This window comes from Sander vitreus, chromosome 5 (assembly GCF_031162955.1).
Source record: "Sander vitreus isolate 19-12246 chromosome 5, sanVit1, whole genome shotgun sequence".
Lineage (NCBI taxonomy): Eukaryota > Metazoa > Chordata > Actinopteri > Perciformes > Percidae > Sander > Sander vitreus.
In genome coordinates, this window is record NC_135859.1 from 27,498,795 (window position 1) to 27,519,022 (window position 20,228).

The 20,228-nt window shown below is 40.2% G+C and overlaps 1 protein-coding gene across 1 annotated transcript; it reads right to left on the reverse strand.

The window, feature by feature from the left end:
• Positions 1-490: 490 nt before the first annotated feature.
• castor1 (cytosolic arginine sensor for mTORC1 subunit 1) lies at positions 491-19,325 on the reverse strand. The gene is made up of 9 exons (XM_078251329.1): positions 19,031-19,325; positions 10,276-10,346; positions 7,681-7,874; positions 7,038-7,173; positions 5,276-5,399; positions 4,588-4,704; positions 4,300-4,382; positions 2,898-2,992; positions 491-1,141 (listed from the first exon to the last, which is right to left on the reverse strand). Exons 1-9 carry the CDS (start codon positions 19,186-19,188, stop codon positions 1,070-1,072), a joined length of 1,050 nt encoding a protein of 349 aa, XP_078107455.1. The 5' UTR covers positions 19,189-19,325; the 3' UTR covers positions 491-1,069.
• Positions 19,326-20,228: the final 903 nt, after the last annotated feature.

A 20,228-nucleotide genomic window follows, 5' to 3' on the forward strand; every position in this document is an offset into this window, starting at 1 on the left:
GGGATGGAGATTTTTTCAAATGGCTTTCATTTCTTTAAGACAGGGCTTGTCTTACCACATCCCAGACTCAAAACCAAAGGTGATGAAAATGTTTAAAGGTAGTGGCTCCAAGACTTCCGTTTAATGCAGGAACAGATCAAGAACCACAGGGAAGTTCTGAAAATGAATATTGCAATCACTGCACTTGTTCAATTCCCAACTATACATAACCTGTCATCCTAACTTCCTATATTTGATCCATGAGGGAATTATGACAAGCTAAGGCATAATCTGTTGGTCATGAGGTAGTCAATATTTGTTACAAAATGCAGTTGTGTTGTAAGCATTTACCCTTTAAGAATTTAACTGGCTCATGCCAAGAAGTCAACAAAGATGACCTACTTTCAATCCTCTTTATTGAATGAAGCAGCACAAACATTACAAATGTTTACAGAATACTTTTACTTCAAATTGTACAAAAGTTGTACCAAAGAAAAAAATCGAAGTCATAGTAGGTTAATTAAAAGTTTATTGTGCAAATAAAAAAATAAGACATAGTGTTATTGACCTCGGCTAATACTACGGTTAAGAAATGCTGACCTCTTAATACTGACCAAGCCTACGGTCCTGCTTGACAACACTTGAATTAGTTTTAATACGCAAGAAGTAACTGCTCATTCTTCACAAACCAAAACGAGTGAGCCCTGTTGTCAGAAAATAGAAATTCTCAGTTTTCTTTGTGCTTGTGAATTTGAATGTGCAAGTGTTTGTGTGTGTTTGTGTGTGTGTATGTGAAGGAGTGACTGTGCATTTTGATGTGCATATGTGAGCTTGTCGCCCCCCTGGGACTCAGTGCTTCCTGCCTTAGATAGGGAAGACAGGAGGCCTCACAGACCAACTGTGTATGCACACCATAGAGAAGCGCTTCTGGTGTTCATAGCAAGTTTGTAGTAGTTAATACTGCTGGCGATGCAGTGCTAGTCTAGGCACAGGGTTAGCTTCTTTTCCTACTGGCCTGCCACCCTTGGCCACTGGAGTGAGAGGCGGCACATTGAGCCAGGATCATCCAGCTCAGAAGGGACTTCAGAAATCAACTGGCGGCTGGTTCTTTCCTCTGATGCTGGAGCATGCCTGTCACACTCACTATGTCCTCCTCAGGGACCTAGAGAGGAAAGTTAAAGCAGTGTCAGTTACGTTTTCTCCTCCTTGGGGGCAGTGGAACAAGCTGTAAACACAACATATTATAATAATGTTGTTATGGTGAACGTGTTAACAAACAGTTGCCTATTTACACATTCAGCAGACATGGAACCCCTAAATTCACTCTCCCTTTTAGCCTGTGATGTGGTCTCCATCAACTCCTGAGAAAAATATCAGATTCTTTAGCTGTTAAATGCTTAACTACTATTACCAGGTAGTTGCTAACTTTTACAGCTGCCTGTTGGGGCTGGGACAAAGTTAGCTGTGAGAGTGAACCAAAAGAGTAAAGTTGTGGCCAAAACCAAAACAAAACTATGAGCTGAAAATCAGAGAGGAACAATCGATACATGTAGAGTTGGGTGTTGTCTACATAACAATAAAAATTCAAGAAAGTAACGGACCCAGAATTGAGCCATTTGGCACTCTATGATGATCTAATGTATATCTAGAAGTTTTCCAATTTACCTTGCAGAGGTCATTTCCCCCGATAGCCCTATTTACAAGAAGTGTGAAAGTGGAAGAAACTGTGATGTCAAAGCTAGTTTCTTTTTTTAATCAATGGAATTAGCTATTACTAGGCCGGTCTGTGGTTAACACTGATCCCACTCAGGTTTACAAGGTTCTGGTAATAATAGAATATCATGACAATGATTAAGTGCAACGGCCTTCAATGATTAAGACTCAATGACGTGCTAGATTGCGTAATACAGCTATGAAAGTGAGTTACACACTCTGTAAAAAGAACCATTAGATTCAATGTGGAAACCCAAAGACTCAACGTCATGTTGTACAGCCTTCATTTTGTTCACCGTTGGTCAGTATTTGGTGACTAGGGTGATTAAACAGCCCAACTTTCTCAGACTAGAAAGTTGTATGAATACTTCACATTGTAATGCAAAGAGGAGGGAGAGCAGAACAAAACAGGATTTCTATTAATGCAGTAATATGAATGACTTGGTTCATCCCTGGTGCACACTTGCAGTCTTAGGGTTTTATAGTTCACTCTATTTTTCACCTAACTTGTTTCTCGAAACCCTTCAAACTAACCCACAAATTAAGGTTTAGGGTATGGTGTCTAGAAAGCGGCGTAGCAATATATTTAAGGCTTTAGGGCTTAGATAAGTCTACTATGTCAAAGACTAAAAAGTCAAGGTGAAACCGATCAACAGAAACCACAAAACAGTCTGCTCCGACATAAAGATGGTTAATTACTTAAATTTAGCTTTGCTGATTTACTTAGTTACAGATATTTTGCGATAAGTTTCTTGGTAACGGCAAACAAATAACCCAGATAAACAGTTCTTGGTAATATTCAAGATAATGTGGGTGGCAGGAGTTGCTGACTAAGTTGGCAGACTGTGTCTGTGTGATAAAGGTAAAGCACATATCCTTGCTAATTAATTTGATGAATTTTATAAAACATACATAGGCCATATTCTTTTTTTTTTCTTCTCAAATTTAGAGACATGCTTGGATCAGTGAGAACATTCTCAAGCTGATTTAGAATCACCTGCCTTAAGCATTCCTCGTGATTAAACCTCAAAGAATGCTGGTAAATGTGACATATTTTTGGTCTTTATCTGTCTATATCTCCCACTTTACAAAACAAGAATCTGAGCTAAGAGTAACCTTTTTTTGAGTCACAAATGGGTCGAAGTTTTGACTTCCATGACAATGATTGCGGTGCCGTGGTAATGGCGTAAAGATGTTGGACTCACCAGAGCATGGTCGAAGCTGAAGGTGCTTATGTAATAGGCAGAGATGTCGCTGTCAGCCAGAGGCTGAGATATCTGGGCAACTATACCACATTCATCTAAAAACAGAGAGTGGAGTATTAGTATCACAATTATTAACAGGTGTTATTAAATTTAAAATCTTTATTGCATAGAAATGTAAGCACATAAAATATCTCATATATTGCCAATTGTTGCCATTTTGTATTAAGTCTGTTCTCTATGTTCTATGGACTGTAAGTACAACACTGTACATGTAATAAAAAAAAGACAATAAAATGGACACTACTGGTGTACCCATTCACATATTTTAGCAAAAAACTACCCAATCCCTTACAAAGTTAACACCTCAACTGACAAAATAACCAGTAATAATCACAAAAAAAATACAAATGTAAAAAGAAAATTGACATTTATTTAAAGTGCTCACATTATGCTTTTTGGCATTTCCCCTTTCCTTTATTGCGTTATATATCTTTTTTGTGCACGTTGTAGGTTTACAAAGTGAAAAAGCCCAAAGTCCACCCCAAAGGGACTTACCATCTCCAACAGAAAACACTGTTCACAAACTGCTCCAAACAGCTCTGTTGTAGTCCAGCCTTTACTTCCGTGAGAAACGTGCGTCACTTTGTAACACACGTTATAATGCTCGCCTAGCTGCTAGAGTGGCATGCCCTCATACTCTGTACCTGACTGGGTAGTAGTCCTTACCTAGCTACTGCGCATGTGCGACTCCCAACAAAGATGGGACAGAAGTGAGATGCCTCACTCTGTAGCTAAAACAGAGAGCTCAACACACAGGGTGAAAAGAGGAGCTGCAGCAATGTGCAATACAAAAAAAATATGGTGTTTTTTGAAAATTCAACCATGTAAACCTATTCTGATATAACCTCTAAATACAATTATGAACCTGAAAATGAGCATAATATGAGCACTTTAAAATCACATCTGCGTCAACAACATTGAAAATAAATACACCTGCAACATCTTGGTAAAATGAAGACTCCTAAAACAATATTTTAGGTGTATTATTTCAGAACCACAAAGTAATTTATAAAATAGTATTAGTATATTATGTAAGAGTATTCCAGTCACACGTTAAACAGCTCGTCTGCTCATTTTAAAGTTTTTAAAGATGACGGTACTGTAGACTCAGTATCTGATGTGTCACCTGAAGATGATGGCAGTGCAAATCACTGAGAACAGACTTTGCTTATATTTGGAACATATATGGTTGGACGTGGACCATTTCTGAATTGAATTTATGCCACTAGTCAGACACCAAGGCTGTTCCAAAAGCAGATGGGACTTTACCCTATGACTGACGTGCACTGAACTATAGAGTAAATTGCTAACATTTTAGGTATTTAAAAGAAAGTGGCCTCACCAAAGCCCAGCGGTTGTCCCCCTATACGGACCATTCTCCACAACTCCCCGGAGGAGCTGGTGAAGAGAAGATCAGCAGGAAACCTAGAGCACAAAGATCAAGCACTGATTTCTCCCAAGCAACCAAGTGCAGACATACACAAGAGCATTCCAGAGATAGACAGGGGAATACCCTCTAATATAAAAATGTGTTGGTGCTGCAACGTTTGTGCCATTCCAGCGTTTTAATGTGCATTCTTAAGATGTCAAAAGGTGGACTTGGCCATTGTAAGGTATTAGGACTCCTTACTGTCTCTGAGCCTCAGTGTCCATCACCAGTGAGATGTAGCCATCAATGAGGGAGAAGGAGAAGAACTTGATACAGTCCAAGTCCTGGTTGGGAGACGACTGTGCATCCTCTTTAGGACTACAGAGGAAAAGAGACATTTGGTGACATTAGAAAAGCAAAAGTAGCCTGCATTATTTAAAGAAAGGGGATTTATAGGATGATAATAATAATAATAATAATACAGGAAGTAACACAATACACAGAGAGATAACAGTTATTCAAAAGGGATAAAACACAATGATAAAATAATTCTAGAGTAAGGCAGAATGTTTATTTAATGTTCCATTTCATTATATTTTAAATTTAGCAATTTTGGTAATCTAGGTGAACTTCCTTTTTGTGTTTCTCTGTCACAGGGCTTGCACATAGATATATATATTTTTTTTTTATTAAAAAGAAAAATACTTTTGATTCTAAAACTACAAAAAGAAAGCAAGAACAAAAGAAAGACAAATATTAGCCTTGTATGTAACTTTCCCTGCACAATAATCAATAATTAACCCTAACTCTCTATGTTGAACCTGTATGACCTGTGTGGCTATCTGCCATGTTTATTGTAAAAAGCCAGTGAGCTGATGTCTAGCTTGCATCATGTACTGCCACATTGTGTTTCAGAGAGGTACTGCAGTGGTGTGAGCAAGTTCCTCACCAGTTGGAATAAAAGAGGACGTCAATGAGCGTGGTGGCGATAGACGGCAGTGTGTCCGGGTCCAGAGACATGACACAGAACTGGTTCTGGGGGATCAGCACCGGGTGAACTGTGGGCTGGATGGCTGGAAGAGCACGGACATTGTTAGTTTGTAAGAAAAGCTGAACTAGAAGTGTTTTTCAGAAGAAAAGCAAAACCAACAGTTGCACCGAAGATAATGCTTTCTTATACTCTTACATTTTTCTATTTAAAAAAAGAAAAAAAGAAAAGAAAAAAGGTCTTTTGAGACATTTTTATAAATGTAAACTGTATTAATCCAGTCTTCTTCAGGCATTTTAACTCAAACAGTTTACTACGGGCTGGATTTCCTGTGTTTGTTTACATTTGCATTATGCAAAACAAAACAGCATTGCCAGTGGTTAAAAAGTTTCCAAATTATTCTGACATATGGATCGAGTTAAAAAACAAACATGTTTTGGTCTTTGATGTTGACATTAAGCCTGCATCTTAGGGATGCAAAGATTTGAAAGATTGTCAAAGGGTGGACATAGTTTTCAGCAGGTTCTGCTCTCTTCGTACAGCATGTTCTGTAACTTCATGGTGACGTAAAAATAACTTCCTGTTAGGGACACAGTGATTCAATGCAGTTCAAATGTTACTGTATGTTTAAAATTTAGTGCGGACCAAGCCTGTTTGCATTGTTTCTTTATGTAATCTCAAACACAGCAATGTTTGTGTAAGTCAAACATGGCTTTGTTAAGCACAACAGGTGTCCAGCAGGTTCCTCTAACTATAAATACACATTTCATTTCACTCTTCATAATGGCACACATGGTTTGATTATTGTCAGAAAAAGCCGGGCTTGAACATAAAATAACTACCGACAAGCACTCTTGTTTCTGTACTACTATTCTCTATGTATCGGTTTCAATAAAAAGTAGTTTTTTTTCCTCATGGGGCTATTTCTAAAACAAAAATGTATTACAAAATCCTGATGCCTATTTAACAATAATTTCACACACTGCATGTAGCATTTAATGGGGGGTGGGGAACACATGGTTTCCGGATTTGACTTATAACTTTAAATTGGCCTATGCATAACTGATTTATTAAACGGCTTTTATTTTCTAGTGTGATCGTGAAAATAATTACACTGCTGTCTTAAGAAGCCGGCGGCAAACCACAAAAGGACATTTGTTTTGAAGAACTGTTTATTCTGAAAACACAAAACGGAGACCTATATTGTACTGTGTTGTAAATATTGTTTGAACGCTGTATCCAATAAAATATATGGGGGGGAAAAAAGAAGCCAGTGGCTGTTGTACAATACTCTATATAAAAAAATGATATACGGCATATTTATGTTTAGACCTTGTATGTGCTGTCTCGGTTAATGTGACTGCCTTACATTCAAATTTGAGCTGTGCAGAGTTACAGAAATGTTATTCAGACTTTAGAAGTGCCAGAGCGACTACAGGAAAGTTTCTCAACTGTTTTTTTTAAACTGGTCTTCTAAAGCGCTGGTTCTACACTGTTACTTGAGTTACTCCTACAATCACACAGGAACAGCAATAATGCATGACTGACATCTGGGTTGTGACCTGTGACTTTAGATCACTTCCGATTTGATGAGTAAGTCTTTAAACTTTGCACAAAGAACCTGAAGGTGGTGCTAGAGGATCTAAACTTCATCCTCTGAGACATGCTCGATCAATACCTGAGAGGTAAGGGAAATCATACTAAACAGGACAGTGACCGATACCTTCTTTTCCGTTCTTCTGGAGGCCGTTGGAAACATCCTGACAATGCATAGGGACAGACTCTCCTCCCACCTCCTTGTAGATATTGAACTCCTCCTCCAGAGTTTGGATGACTACAGACAGGTCTTTCTCTCTCACCTACACAACACACATGTGGAGCATAAATATCACATAGTCTACAATGAGTTTATTTGCCATACACGGTCAGTATGCATTGTGTCGTTTGAGGCAACGCCGGCTCATTTTAAGAGAATATTTGAGCTCAACCAGCAAGTGGCCCATTAATATACTTGCTGACACAAACGTCTGTCAAGGTGTTATCTATTTTTGCTAACTTAACACTTTTGCATGTAATATATCAACTAACTTTTAGTGCCCTCAGCTCTGTCTGGAATTAATTCCTTAACTGCAAAATTGGTGAGTGGACAAAATTCTGTCAGTTGGGCCTTTTTTTTGTCTGGCAGAGCTCAGTAGGTGAAAGGCTTCACTGTGCAATTACAGGTCTGGAGTTTTTATACATTTAGAGAGTTGGAAAAATTGCTCCAGATGTCTCTGTGCTTCTTTCATTTAAAAAAAGATACTTGTGAGCACCGTTTAGACTGGAGTGGAAAAGAAAGTAAAAAGACTAAAGTAGACGGGACTCACCAGGATAAAGTCGGTTTGATAAGTGGAGAGCATGAAGACAGAGACGTGCTGCTGGGCCAGAGGGGCGATGACTGACTTGGCAATCTTGGTCACGCCAACAGCCTGTGAGCTGCTGGAGGAGTTGCCATTGGAGACCACGTTGAGCGGCAGCCAGATGGAGCTTTCTACCTTGAGATGCTCTGAGGGCTGGAGCTCTGAGTGGGGTCAAGAAGAGAAAGGTGGGTCAGTGGGCATAGGCACAATATCCATGACGTTACACTAATATTTTTAAGAGAACATGTCCAAATGACCGGGATTTGCCGGTCAAAGATCTTTCTTTTCCAAGTTTCGGTTTCAACAGCATTTCAATGGCTACTGTATATTTCAACGTGCAGCAGGTCCTAACTACACATTAAAATAGTAATTTAGATGCTGTTTTTGTGAACATTTTGTGTTCGGCTTAAGATGTCAAATATTTGACAGAACACATGCATTATAAACTAGCGGCATGGAGTTTGAAAGATGCAGTCATTTACCAGGCAAGGAAGGTCTGATGAAATAAGCTACTTGGCTTGCTTTATGGGAAATGTAGGATGCAGTGTTTTTGGAACTTGACCATAGTAAGGGACCAAAAAAAAGTCAGGATATCTCGGCCTTTGCTCCACCAATTTTGACTATTGAAATCTTAACTGCAAAACACTCCTAGTGCCAGCATTACATTATATGTGAGCATTTAAAGTCAAATAGGACAACAGAGCTCTAAAGAAGCCAGTAATAAAGTGCAATCTACGTTAGAATAAAATAAAACACACACTAAATTATTCAGTCATATCTCAGTGGAAAAAGTCTTGAAACAAAGCTTGAACAGCCAAACTGCACCAGTAAAGAGGAACAGCTTTCATAAGCTAATACAAACCATCAGGGAAGTGACAGATGTACTGTATACAACCAAATGTCATGCAAACAACATTTATACAGCAACCACAATAGTGACTTGGTAACTTCAAAGTAAAAGAACCCTTTCGATGAAGGGTTTAACCACGTGACAACTTTATGTTTTCGGTGATGCACTCTTAAAGGTTTGTGAAGGTGTAAACTATTAGGCAGCTGTAAGTAACAACTTTCTCTTGATTTCTGCTCAGTATAACGTACGCACTTCCTCTCCCCCCACCGTCTGCATAGTAGTTTGTAGGTCAAACAGGGAGATCCCTCAGACGCAGCTGTAACAACCTGAGTCTGTAAGCCAAAATGTCAAACCAGGATATTTCCCTCTTCGTCCCAAAATAAGACTTGAGTGGAAGCTGGCAGCTACCTGGGAAACAGGTGTCTATCCAGGAGACACTGAAAGAAAGAGATACTGGGGTGATGACTGAGTCATGGCACCCCAATCTTTTAAGAGTGTCACTTAAAAAAAACAGGTCCAAACAAAGAATACAATAATAGCTTCCCAGCTCTTCATACACTGCTCAACTACAATGGGGGGGAAGAATTCCTGAATGCGTAGTAGGAGAGAAAACTTTCTTTTGCATGTTTACAATATCAGAAACCTTCAGAGGAGGCACACACATTTTTGGTTATGGTTTTTATTACCATTCATTCAGCTAACTAAAAGCATTACCAAATGGCGCCGTCTACCTCCTGCAGTGAATACTCCTTTTTCTTTACTCTCTTTCAAAGAGCCCCTGTTCTGGTTGGCATAATTTGTCACAGACGGCCCCTTGTGGCTTCGCTACACCAGCTTTTACCTCTTAAAATAGGCACTCAGTTAGAAGGAGAGCAAAGGAGACAGAGAGAGAAACAGAGCACCCGGAGGCAATATTTGCCTTTAACAACTACATCTGTGTAAAAGGACTAGTCAAAAATGGCTGGATGAGGAGTGGACGGGACTACAACATGTCCACAGTAAGTTTTACTGTGGGCTCCGTTCCAAGAGTGTAGCCGGACTGAAGGGAACATTCTAAAAAGGGCCTAAGTAACTTATTAAATACCTTAATAATTGATTAATCTATCCATCATCTTCTTTGTCTAACAATCGTTCAGGGTTTAAGACAATTTAAAAAATAAAAAGGCATATATCCATTATAATTGACTAAGAAAAAGTGTACAGAATGTCTCCCCCCTTTGCGTTTGGCTGCCTTTACAGTTAAATTTACCCAACAAACAGTGGGTTAGGCACCAAAAAGACTAGTTAAGATTACCAAAAAGTGAAGGGGGAGATAATTCCAGGCAGCTGGGAGATCTTCTGCTGCTACACAACGGTTTGATTGAGAGACCCCTAGCGGCAGAAAATGACATATTGCACATCTAAAGTGTAAATTTGTTGGAGTTCCCCTTCAAGTTTCCAAATTTGATATTGGCGGTAGCTTCCCTAAAACTTGTTTGGTTGACATTCATCAGTACATGTCTTGCAACATTTTGTATCAGTACAAAATGTTAAACCAAGGTACAGTACATTCATTTATAGTATTCTACCTACCATACACTACAAAGATTAGTATATAGTGTATAATTTATGTATGCTATCACGTATTGGTGTACAAGTGGGACTAAAGCATCCGAGTGTAGCAGGACAAACACCTGCCCGATGAAAGATGTATGTGCACAAGGGTGTTTTACCTTTGAACCCTTCCTCGTCAAGGACGACTGTGTAGTTCTCTGGTGTCTCCGTCAGACTGAAAAACTTACATCTGAAACAGGAGAGGAAGTACAAATGAACAGAGGCATGCGGTTTAGGTAGCTAAAATAAGGAGGACAGAGGAAAGAGAGTAGACGAATAGTGTTATTAATTTGCAACCAACAATAGGAAGTTACCAGGAATCAAGTAAATAGGGTTCCCTGAAATCCACACTGGTTTCAGGACTGGCTTTCACTCAATAAACACAAGACGCAAGCTCATTATTATGCCAGCATTGCTCCTTTGTCTACAGCAAATGGTGGGTAACACATCAAACTGGGGCACTGCTTCAGTTACCAACTGCCGCATTCAAGGAAAGACCGGGCAATCCCACTCTAAATATTATGATATGCGAGCTTCAAAATTTACAGGATGTTTATATGCATCTGCTATTAAAACCTAGTTTTTTTTTTTTGCACCAGCACCACTCAGGTCTGCATTTTGCAGGCTTTGAGTCATCCACCAATCTGCAATTTTCGAAAAGTTACTTTTGCAACCTTCTTCTACTTTGTTCTAAAGAAAGAGCCACTTTGGTTAAATATTTGAAAAGACGGTGCAGTTTTACCACCTGATACAGCCCATTGGGGTTAAAAAAGTACAAAGAAAAGACAGAAAAAATGACCAGCTGGTATCAGGTGTTGTCATTTGGGATCTGCACCTTTACATTCCTTGATTACAATGTACTATACATTCACTCTCCAGTTTGATATTTGCATCTTCATCAGGCTTGGGGCCGAAAGCAATTGCCTTCAAAGGCTGTTGCTTGGCCTGGCCACAGTGTTTGATCTTCGGATGTTGTCATTGTGGGGAAAAAAGTAAATAGGCCCATGGGATTTGGTACGGGTTGAGGGAAAACTGGACAGTAAAACACAAATTTTCTTGGATAACATCAGCTTTTAAGGCCATTTTACTTCAAATCTAATTTCTGGATGTGAGAAATCCCTCTTCTTCTACATGGCCATATACACTGGCCAGTCCAGCCTTTCCTTTTGAGCTTTCAAAACACTCAACTCAAACTCTTAAGGGCTTCAAGGGTTTTTTACTTTCTGGGGAAGATTTCCTACCACTGTTAAGATTCCATACTAGACTCCTAACTCTATACTAATGTAATAGATTTAGGAGGAGGAGTTATTCCAGGCGTCCAGGGTTCTTGAAGAACAAGTCCAGTTTATTTTCGTCACAGACTGGAGCACTTCCAAGACTTGGAAAATGATCCTGGTTGAATCATGAGTACAAGCAAATGCATTAGAAATTACGTTTAAAAAAAAATTAAAACTCAAAACAACTTGACAACTTTTATGTTTCCGGTGATGCACTCTTAAAGGTTTGTGAAGGTGTAAACTATTAGGCAGCTGTAAGTAACAACTTTCTCTTGATTTCTGCTCAGTATAACGTACGCACTTCCTCTCCCCCCACCGTCTGCATAGTAGGTTGTAGGTCAAACAGGGAGATCCCTCAGACACAATACAAGTCTGTGTACATAAAAACACGAGGAAAAAAGTCAACTACAACTTCTAAGGCGCACTATAGTTAAAAACATTCAATCACTTAAAATCATGCTTTGTCGTCTTGGAACGAAAAGCTGAAGCAAAAGATGACATTTTGTAGAAAATGATTAGCAATTTAGGTGGGCTTACAATCGGGGGGGATTTTACATGAATTCAGCAACTATGGCGCGAGTTGGGATCCAGCTCTGATTTGCACCTCTGACAAACTTCTGCATAGAATGGGTGTCTGAAGCTCACAGGTATTGTAGTATTCAGAGCCAGCACCATACTCTTTTCAGAAACATAATACATTTTGTAAATTTAGTATTATTAAATTATCCAGGAGATATTAATGTTTCTATGATGAGAAACACTGAGAATATCATTGAAGGAAAACTTTACTTTCCACAACTAATGGCTCATCCCATTTTGCAACTCTAGAGAAGCAAATTAGGTGAATTTTTAAAGAATAGTTTGACCTTTTGAGAAGCCTTGTTATCGTACAGTACATTCTTTTTTGGTAGAGACAAAATGTAAGCAATTTCTACACAGATGACCTCTCTTTGTTTTCTTTGAAACCTTAAAAAAGGAAGCGCTACATATTCCTGTTTTTCCTAAAACGCTTCACTGGGAGTACACTTCCTCTGCTTATCAGTCAGCTGAGGCTATTACAGTAGAAGCCTGAGTGAGACTGCAACACTCCTGACTCAGCACAAAGTAATCCCTGCCATGAGATGGGACAATTGCCCCACAGAGAGACAAAGAGAGAGACAGAGAGAACACTGCAACACTAACTACCAGCTGTGCTAGTGAGTTCCGCCAGCCCATTGTGTTACAATACCCCCCTCCTTTCCTGTTGACCTTTCACCTTCCCCAGCTTGCAGTTTTCTGCAGGTACTGTGTGCCAAGCATCTATGCTGCCAGTGAGACTGATCAAGTGTGGAGCTGTATCACATGTGGTGTGTCTTTGGAAGACAGCAAAGGCTCTTATATTACACCTGTTAAGGCAGCCAAAGCTCAGCCACGTGTGTTGTCAAGCAACCTAAAGGAAATCCATCTGTGAGAGAACTGTGCTCGTTTGGTTTCCTGTTGGTGTAGAACAGATAAGACTGATACGATGCTTCACCTAAGCTTCATTATGGAATACCGACAAGCAAACAGGAAAATCTGTTTGCCTAACATTGTTTTTACAATCACTATTCAATCCTCTACTGTCACTGTCACAGTCGAAAGAAGATTGCTATTACCTGCAATCGGTACATCCATGGAATTCTTATGAAGAGAAAACTCGCAATATACAGTACACTGACTTTTATTTCCTTCCAAAAAAATGAATCTGTTCAATAACAATAAGATACAGTCATGTGAAAAAATTAGGACACCCATGCTAAAGAATTAAAATAGCCCCACATCATCACATACCCTTCACCATACCTAGAGACTGGCATGGTTTTATTTCAGTTAGCCTAATAGCTGGTTTGATTTGCATTGAGAGATGATTTTATGGAAAGTACCCCATGCCAATCTCTAGGTATGGTGAAGGGGATGTGACGATGTGGGGCTATTTTAATTCCAAAGGCCAAGGAAACTTTATCAGGATGCATAGTATCCTGGATCCATGAAATAACTGGCCTTTAAAAATAAAAATCTGCTTGCCTCTATGGGAATTTAACATAGGGGTTGTACTTACTTATGTCCCCTGTATTTTTTATTTTATTTATTCATGATAAATTATTCATTCACAAAGAAAATTGGTGTCCTTAAAGGTTGGATTTTTCCTCATTTTTTTAATTAAGGCATTAAGATCAATTTGCAAAAGAATTTTTTTATTCCTCTTTTAAGTCAACTTTAGCATGGGTGTCCTAATTTTTTCACAACTGTATGCATTTAAGTTATGTATCAGTTAGTAGAAATTTGTAGAATAAATGCATAGAGGTTTGACAAATATGTAGGTCCAGCAACACACCTAACATCTCCCCACAACAAAGCTTTCGGTCCTTAACCTTACATCTACCCTTGCCTCCACATCAACACGAGAGAAAAACAGACAAGTAAAGGACAAATAGAGCCCAAAGGAAACAGTACTGTATGTAAGGGTCGGGTTATGCTCAAACAAAACTAGTTTGCATGACGCGTTAGAAATCAAATGTGTTTATAGTTGTACCGAACATTCAAAAGCAGAGTATAAAGCAGCTTGTCATAGAGAGAAGGGAGATGCAATATCATTTAAATATGAGGATAACGGCGATATCATTTAAATATGTGCAAATGGTGCACATTTTCAGACAGTCTCTCTTGGAAGACATTGATAGTGTTGCACTCGGCGGTCAAGACGAACATTTTTTTTTTAAAGAGCTAGAGAGAAAGGTTTAAACCCTGGCTCCTTTCTTACCTGCACTGACTGGGCCAATCATGGCGTGACATGGGTGTGAATGCCGGATTGTGGGTTTCGCAAAGTTACAGAAATTGTCAAACACAGCTCAGTTCTGATGTGGGAAGGTGTGTGCGTGGGCTGGTGTTTTCAAATCTATTCAAACATCCAACAAGCACTTCTGAAGAAGCATACTGGCATCTGAACAACATCATCCCCCCATGTCTCCAAAATAGCCTGTAATCATTGAGAAAAATACAAACTACCACCAACAAGCCCTTTTCCATCACAATGATTAGTGGATTAATCAGAGTTGCACGAATTTGTAAATTTCAGCTTCTCTAATGTGAAAAGGTGCTGCTTTTCCCAGTTTCACATCACTGTACTTGGAATGTTCTTTGGTTTTCGACTGTTGGTGAATTTTGGCTTTGCGAACATTTCAATGATTAATCAAGCAAATTTGTACAGCACTCCTTAAAAGTTTGAAAGTTCCTTCAACTGAAGCATGCAGGAACATGAAGAGGAGGAGACAGGAAAATAACCAGAAGGGACGAGGAAGCAACAGGTAGCGAGGGAGCGGCCGAGTGGGGAAGATGAAAACCTAGCACACAGGAGTCTGGACTTTGATCCAGCTGCACAAAGTGATGGGCGGTAGCTGTACTGTGGGAAGGTGGTGGTGGGGTTTCTGCAACTGATGCTCCAGCTGAGGAAACATGATAAGAGCGGACCAAACTGATGTTTTTGAAATATGAAGAGTGTGCCGCGAGCCATCGGAGCCCTATCGTCAGTGGATGACCAAGCTGTCTGCTACCTATGCAGCTTAAAACAAACCAATGTTCTCTGTAGCGTTCTCACGGCCTCCTCTCTTTTCAGAACAATGGGGACGTTTTTTTTTTTTTTTATTGAAATCCCTGCATGTTAGAGAGGGGGCTTGTGTAAACGAGGGGAGTGAGAGCCCCAACCTTGACAGATCACTGAAGCAGACAAGTGGAAAACTCCCCACGGGTTTCTGGCTCAGCTGAGGCATTGTTCCAACCCATGCTCTCGTTAGTGAGCCGCCGAAGAAAAGAAAGCAGGACTGTGTGGAGCCTGCAAGGCTGCACACAGTACAGTAAGCCTGATATATCTGGCTGATGCTGGCCTTTGATAGTTACCACACCTATAAACTCCAAACAACTAAGGACAATAAAAGACTACAAACTAACAGCGTGCAAGCCTGGTCCATATCCCCTCCCCGCCCCTTAATGGGAGGATTGATTCACATACTTCGAGTTTAGTTAGAGTGTATAATACATGGCTGATACATACATGCATACCCTTTTTGCAAAGGTGCATGAAGATAGACATGTATACAAATTCCCACATTCTCTCGCCTTAACCCATACCACTACAGCACTTACCTAGCCTTATTTATAGTCCAGACCTAATACCAAACCCAAGACTTGACCTAAATCATATTGTAACTGTTTGGGTCTGTGCTTCTTGGTTGTGGTAGCTTGGAGTGTGGTAAAAACTCACAGCCGCACTGGTACTGGAATTTTCAAAATGCTCCTAATTTTTTACTTACATACACATCGACCATATCAAGCCCTGTTGTATGGCTATTATTTCATCATACATGAACAAAACAGAGGCCACACGTAACAAAACGTCACACTTGATTTGAGAGGCAAAGTAAACAGGAGCTCAGCAACATGCATCCGTCTGCAACAGGTGCGTTGTCCAACTAACTGTATAAACTGTATAAATGTAATGACGTTGCTTCTCTCGTATGTAGGCAACACAGTATGTCTTAAAGGTACATTTCACAATTTTGACTGTTACAATATGTCCCTCACGTTTGAGGGGATTTGACAGTTCTCACACCTTAACCCTTTGATGACATGTAGTCAGTAACTAAATGTTGCTCACCTTCACAGCTAACAGCGTTGCTGATATTTCTAGACAAGGCAAAGTCTTTGACTTCTTTCATCCTCTGCACCACAGGTGCCTCAGTTGTGTTGGATGGTGTTGAAGGAAAAATCTATCTTCTTACAATTTGGGATAAGCCTGGCTCTTATGAGCAATTACCTTCTTAAAATTCTGCTCAGGACTGCTTTGCAAAACTTTGCGTGCATTCTCAGGGAGTTGTGCTCGAATGAATAGCAGGGGCCTGAAAAAGGGAGATGGCTAAAACCAACTGAAGCAATCAAGCTTGTTTTTGCTCCATTGTTTTGAGTTGCTATGAACTCAATCTTCACCACCACTCCCCAATCGGTATCGTCTATAGTTTGACAAGGGTGGTGGGGACTACCCCGCTATAGAAAAAACAAACAGGAAAAACACATCCACACCACAGTTCGACATAACTCTAAAGCATGCACAACACACTGAAAAACAGACCTGCTCCAAGGAAATGCAGCCTGCATGCTTTATCTAGTTCAGTCTAAGCCCAGCCCTCTTTTTCCCTCGACACTGAAAACATCACAGAGCCTGTTCAAATGAAAATGTAGGCTCACACTTTTTGAAAGAAATAAAAGAAATACCCCTTCAAAGATTCTTTGTCTTTCCATTGGTTATGGCCTGGGCATTACAGCGACCATAGCCTTGCACTGCAAGACCTTCCTCCGCAGCACTGTGGAGGAGGGTCTGGCTAGACCACAGAGCATTCCGGGATGGGAGAAAAAACGTGCTGTGGTTAATTGGCATTTCTTTAAACCAATCACAATTGTCTTGGGCGGCGCTAAGCCCCAGACACAATGATGGTGCCTCTGCAAAATAGGCTGTATGTTCAAAAGTTGTTTTAGTCGTGCAACAGAAAACTCAGATTCAACAGATAGTCTAGCTAGCTGTCTCGATTTATCCTGCAGAGCTCTGAGGAGCAGTTAACCATAGACCTCATAAATCTACCTGGAGTTTAGAATGCCAACACAAAGAAAGCGGAAGGTGTGGGACATCCGGCCTAAAAAGAGGGACCTCCGGCGGAATTTCCATCAGTACCTGAACAATCCCGGAAGTAGAACATCGTCGAAATAGACTAGAGTGATCACATGCTGTTTGTTAGTCAACTTTTATTCTGAAAATACTGACCACTTCATACCAGGGGTTACAAATTTCTTCCTGCTAGCTAGGCTATTTACACATCTTACTGTAAATTCTAACAAGCAAAATGATGTGATATTTTGAATGTCTTTTTAAAAGTTTTATTTGTTTCAAACATGTGTTTTACAGTCACAGCTCTGAAGCTCAGTGTGATGTCATTCAGTGGGATTCATATCCAGTCATACAAGTGCAATCATAAAAGGCTGGGTGGAGAATAATCTTTAATTGTGAAAAACATACATGGTCTATTACCATAATTCATGATGAAAACAAAAAGCAGTAAACATACCGCACCTAGGTCTGAACAACAACACACTGGAAAACAGACAAGCCTGCTAATCCAAGGAAGTGCAGCCTGCATGCTTTTCTGGTTCATTCTGTGCCCAGCCTCCTCCCCCCCCCCCCAGACACTGAAAGCATCACAGAGCCTATTCAGATGGAAAAATAGGCTTGCACTTTTGGAATAAATATAAACAGACTGTAAATCTGGGGATCAGTTCCTGATCATTTACAATTATTCATTAGGAATGAGATGGCCTTTACCTTAGAAATACTGGCACAATTACAGTACAACCTTCATCATTCACACTGACTAGTTATTTTTGTAGTATAGCAGTTTATAAGGTGGTAGAAGTGTGTCTAGTATGAACATGTCAAAACCTACTGTATTGCCCAATACTCTAAGACAAAAGAGTGCTGAGGGATGCAGCTAGGCGTGAACAGATGTGAAGCGTTTGACAGGACAAGCTATAAATCTCATTTCTCTATAGTTGACAAGACATGATCAGCAAATGTTTTCCAGGATCATCCACTTATGCAGACAAGGGCTAGTCCTGTCACCTAGTAAACCGATTATTAAAGGCCCGTGGTGTTGCTAATATTCATATGATGCTTAGGATAAATAAATCCTGAAGGACATTGCGTCACTGAGCACAAATGCGACTAGAGGAGGAAAATCTTCCCCGACATTTGCTTACAACTTCTTTGCAACTTGACTTGAGAGCAGTAGCTGAGCCACTGCCTGTCCTATATCATGGGCAGCTCAAAGACAGATGTTAAGCTCTTTTTCTAGCCATGCATATGTGGGGCAGCCAGAGCAATAAACAATTACATAACAAAGGGAGGATATCCAGGGATTAACTGAAAACTGGTACTAATGCCAACATGAGATCCGGACAACTTGCAAACTGGATGTTGATTTTGAGTAAAGGAGGTAAAGGGTCGAGTTTGTGTTGGAGAAACAAGGTCCCACATAAATACAGTGCAGGCTTTAACATGATTGATCAATGCTGGTCTTATGTTCAGTAGAAGCACCATGGATTGCAAAGCATGCATGCATGCATTTTACAGGACTACAAAGTAAATGCACGCATATGAGAATTCCCTGTTAACTAAACTGCCTCAGGTTTTGTGCAAATGTCACCTAGATTATAAAAATATGTATAGCCTAATGAATGCAATCATATCTCCACTGTAAGAATAAGTTCATAAAGAATAATTTATTTTGGCTAATGAGCAGTTTTCCAAACGGTAAGCCTCTGTCATAAACTGCTGTCATTCCCAACAGCTATGCATTGCAGTATATCACACATGGAGGCAGAGCAGGGCATGCAGCACAGGCAAATAACCCAGTGATGGCTCGGCCACCCAGTGAATGAATAGGCGCTGTGGGGTTATCTACTCATATATTCGTACTGGATTACCAAGGTGATTCACACCGGAGCGACACAATCTGCCCCCAATCATGAATCTTCTTACCGTGTCCTGTTCCGGAGAAATATCAGTTTAATCAGGGGGTGTGTGAAATTCACCAGCCCATTCTTGCATATGCTGGTGACCCGTAGCCTGTGGTCCAATATGTGTAAGTCCATACTGGCGGTTGCGAGCAGTGCGTTCTCCTCGGTGTGCATGTGCATGCGGCGGAGAAAACGCCTTCTTAGCTGACTGATATCATTCAAATGTTAAATATAGGCCTGGATGATGAGCATTACCAACGACAGCAGACACCACGTCCCGCAGACCGCTGTGCTCGAAAAACATCCGATGCAATCCGACTCCAGCCTTGCTGAACTACTGTATATTCAAATAAAGGGGACAGCCCCAGAAATGACACGCCCCCTCCTCTTAAAGGTACAGGTTTATGATGTTAAATGTCTCACGCATGCAGAGCGAGCAGACATTTTAAATTCCGGTATAGTGAATTTTGCCCTTAAAATTAAATGATGTAGCATGCACTATATGGCCAAAATATGTGTCCACATTTGGGGGAACAAAAATGACAAGTTGTGGTTTAACAGTCAGGGTTGTGTGCATGTAAAATGTACTATATCTTATATACAGCCTATGGTTGTGTGTAAGACCGTCTTGGTTCAACTTCCTGGAGTTTGCACTAGTTGCCAAGCACATGTGCCTTGCCAAGAAGCCCCCCTAAAACCACAAAGTGTCATGTTTACACGTTTTGGTTTGGATTAAACAAACAAGACATAACATTTTAATAAGTGACCTTCAGAGATGCTGGTAAACAGATTATATTACCTTTGGACAGAGCCAGATAAACCCTTCCCCCTGTTTCCAGTCTTTATGCTAAACTAAGATAATCTAAAGATGCTGTAGCTTCCGATTTACGGGACAGATACAGTCATTGACAGCATTAAGTGGTGTTGATCTTTTTATCTAAATCTCGGTAAGAATGTGTATAAGCAAATCTCCCAATTGAATTCACAAGAAAAGCTTAAAGAAATGTTACCCATGAAAAAAGGCTCAGTTTAGCTTTAAAGGAACATGCTGACTTATTGGGACTTTAGCTTATTCACCGTATCCCCCAGAGTTAGATAAGTCCATACATACCCTTCTCATCTCTGTGCGTGTCGTAACTCTGTCTGGCGCCCCCACCGCTAGCCTAGCTTAGCCCAGATCCTGGAGGTAACCGGCTCCAACTAGCCTACTGCTCCCAATA

Bases quoted from the DNA above. Each gene is read 5' to 3' on its own strand.
- castor1 (XM_078251329.1), bottom strand. From the start codon at position 19,188: ATGCACATGCACACCGAGGAGAACGCACTGCTCGCAACCGCCAGTATG. The intron at 5,400-7,037 runs GTATCGGTCACT...GTGCTCTTCCAG, and splicing joins CCAGAAGAACGGAAAAGAAG to CCATCCAGCCCACAGTTCAC. The intron at 4,383-4,587 runs GTAAGGAGTCCT...TTTGTGCTCTAG, and splicing joins GACACTGAGGCTCAGAGACA to GTTTCCTGCTGATCTTCTCT.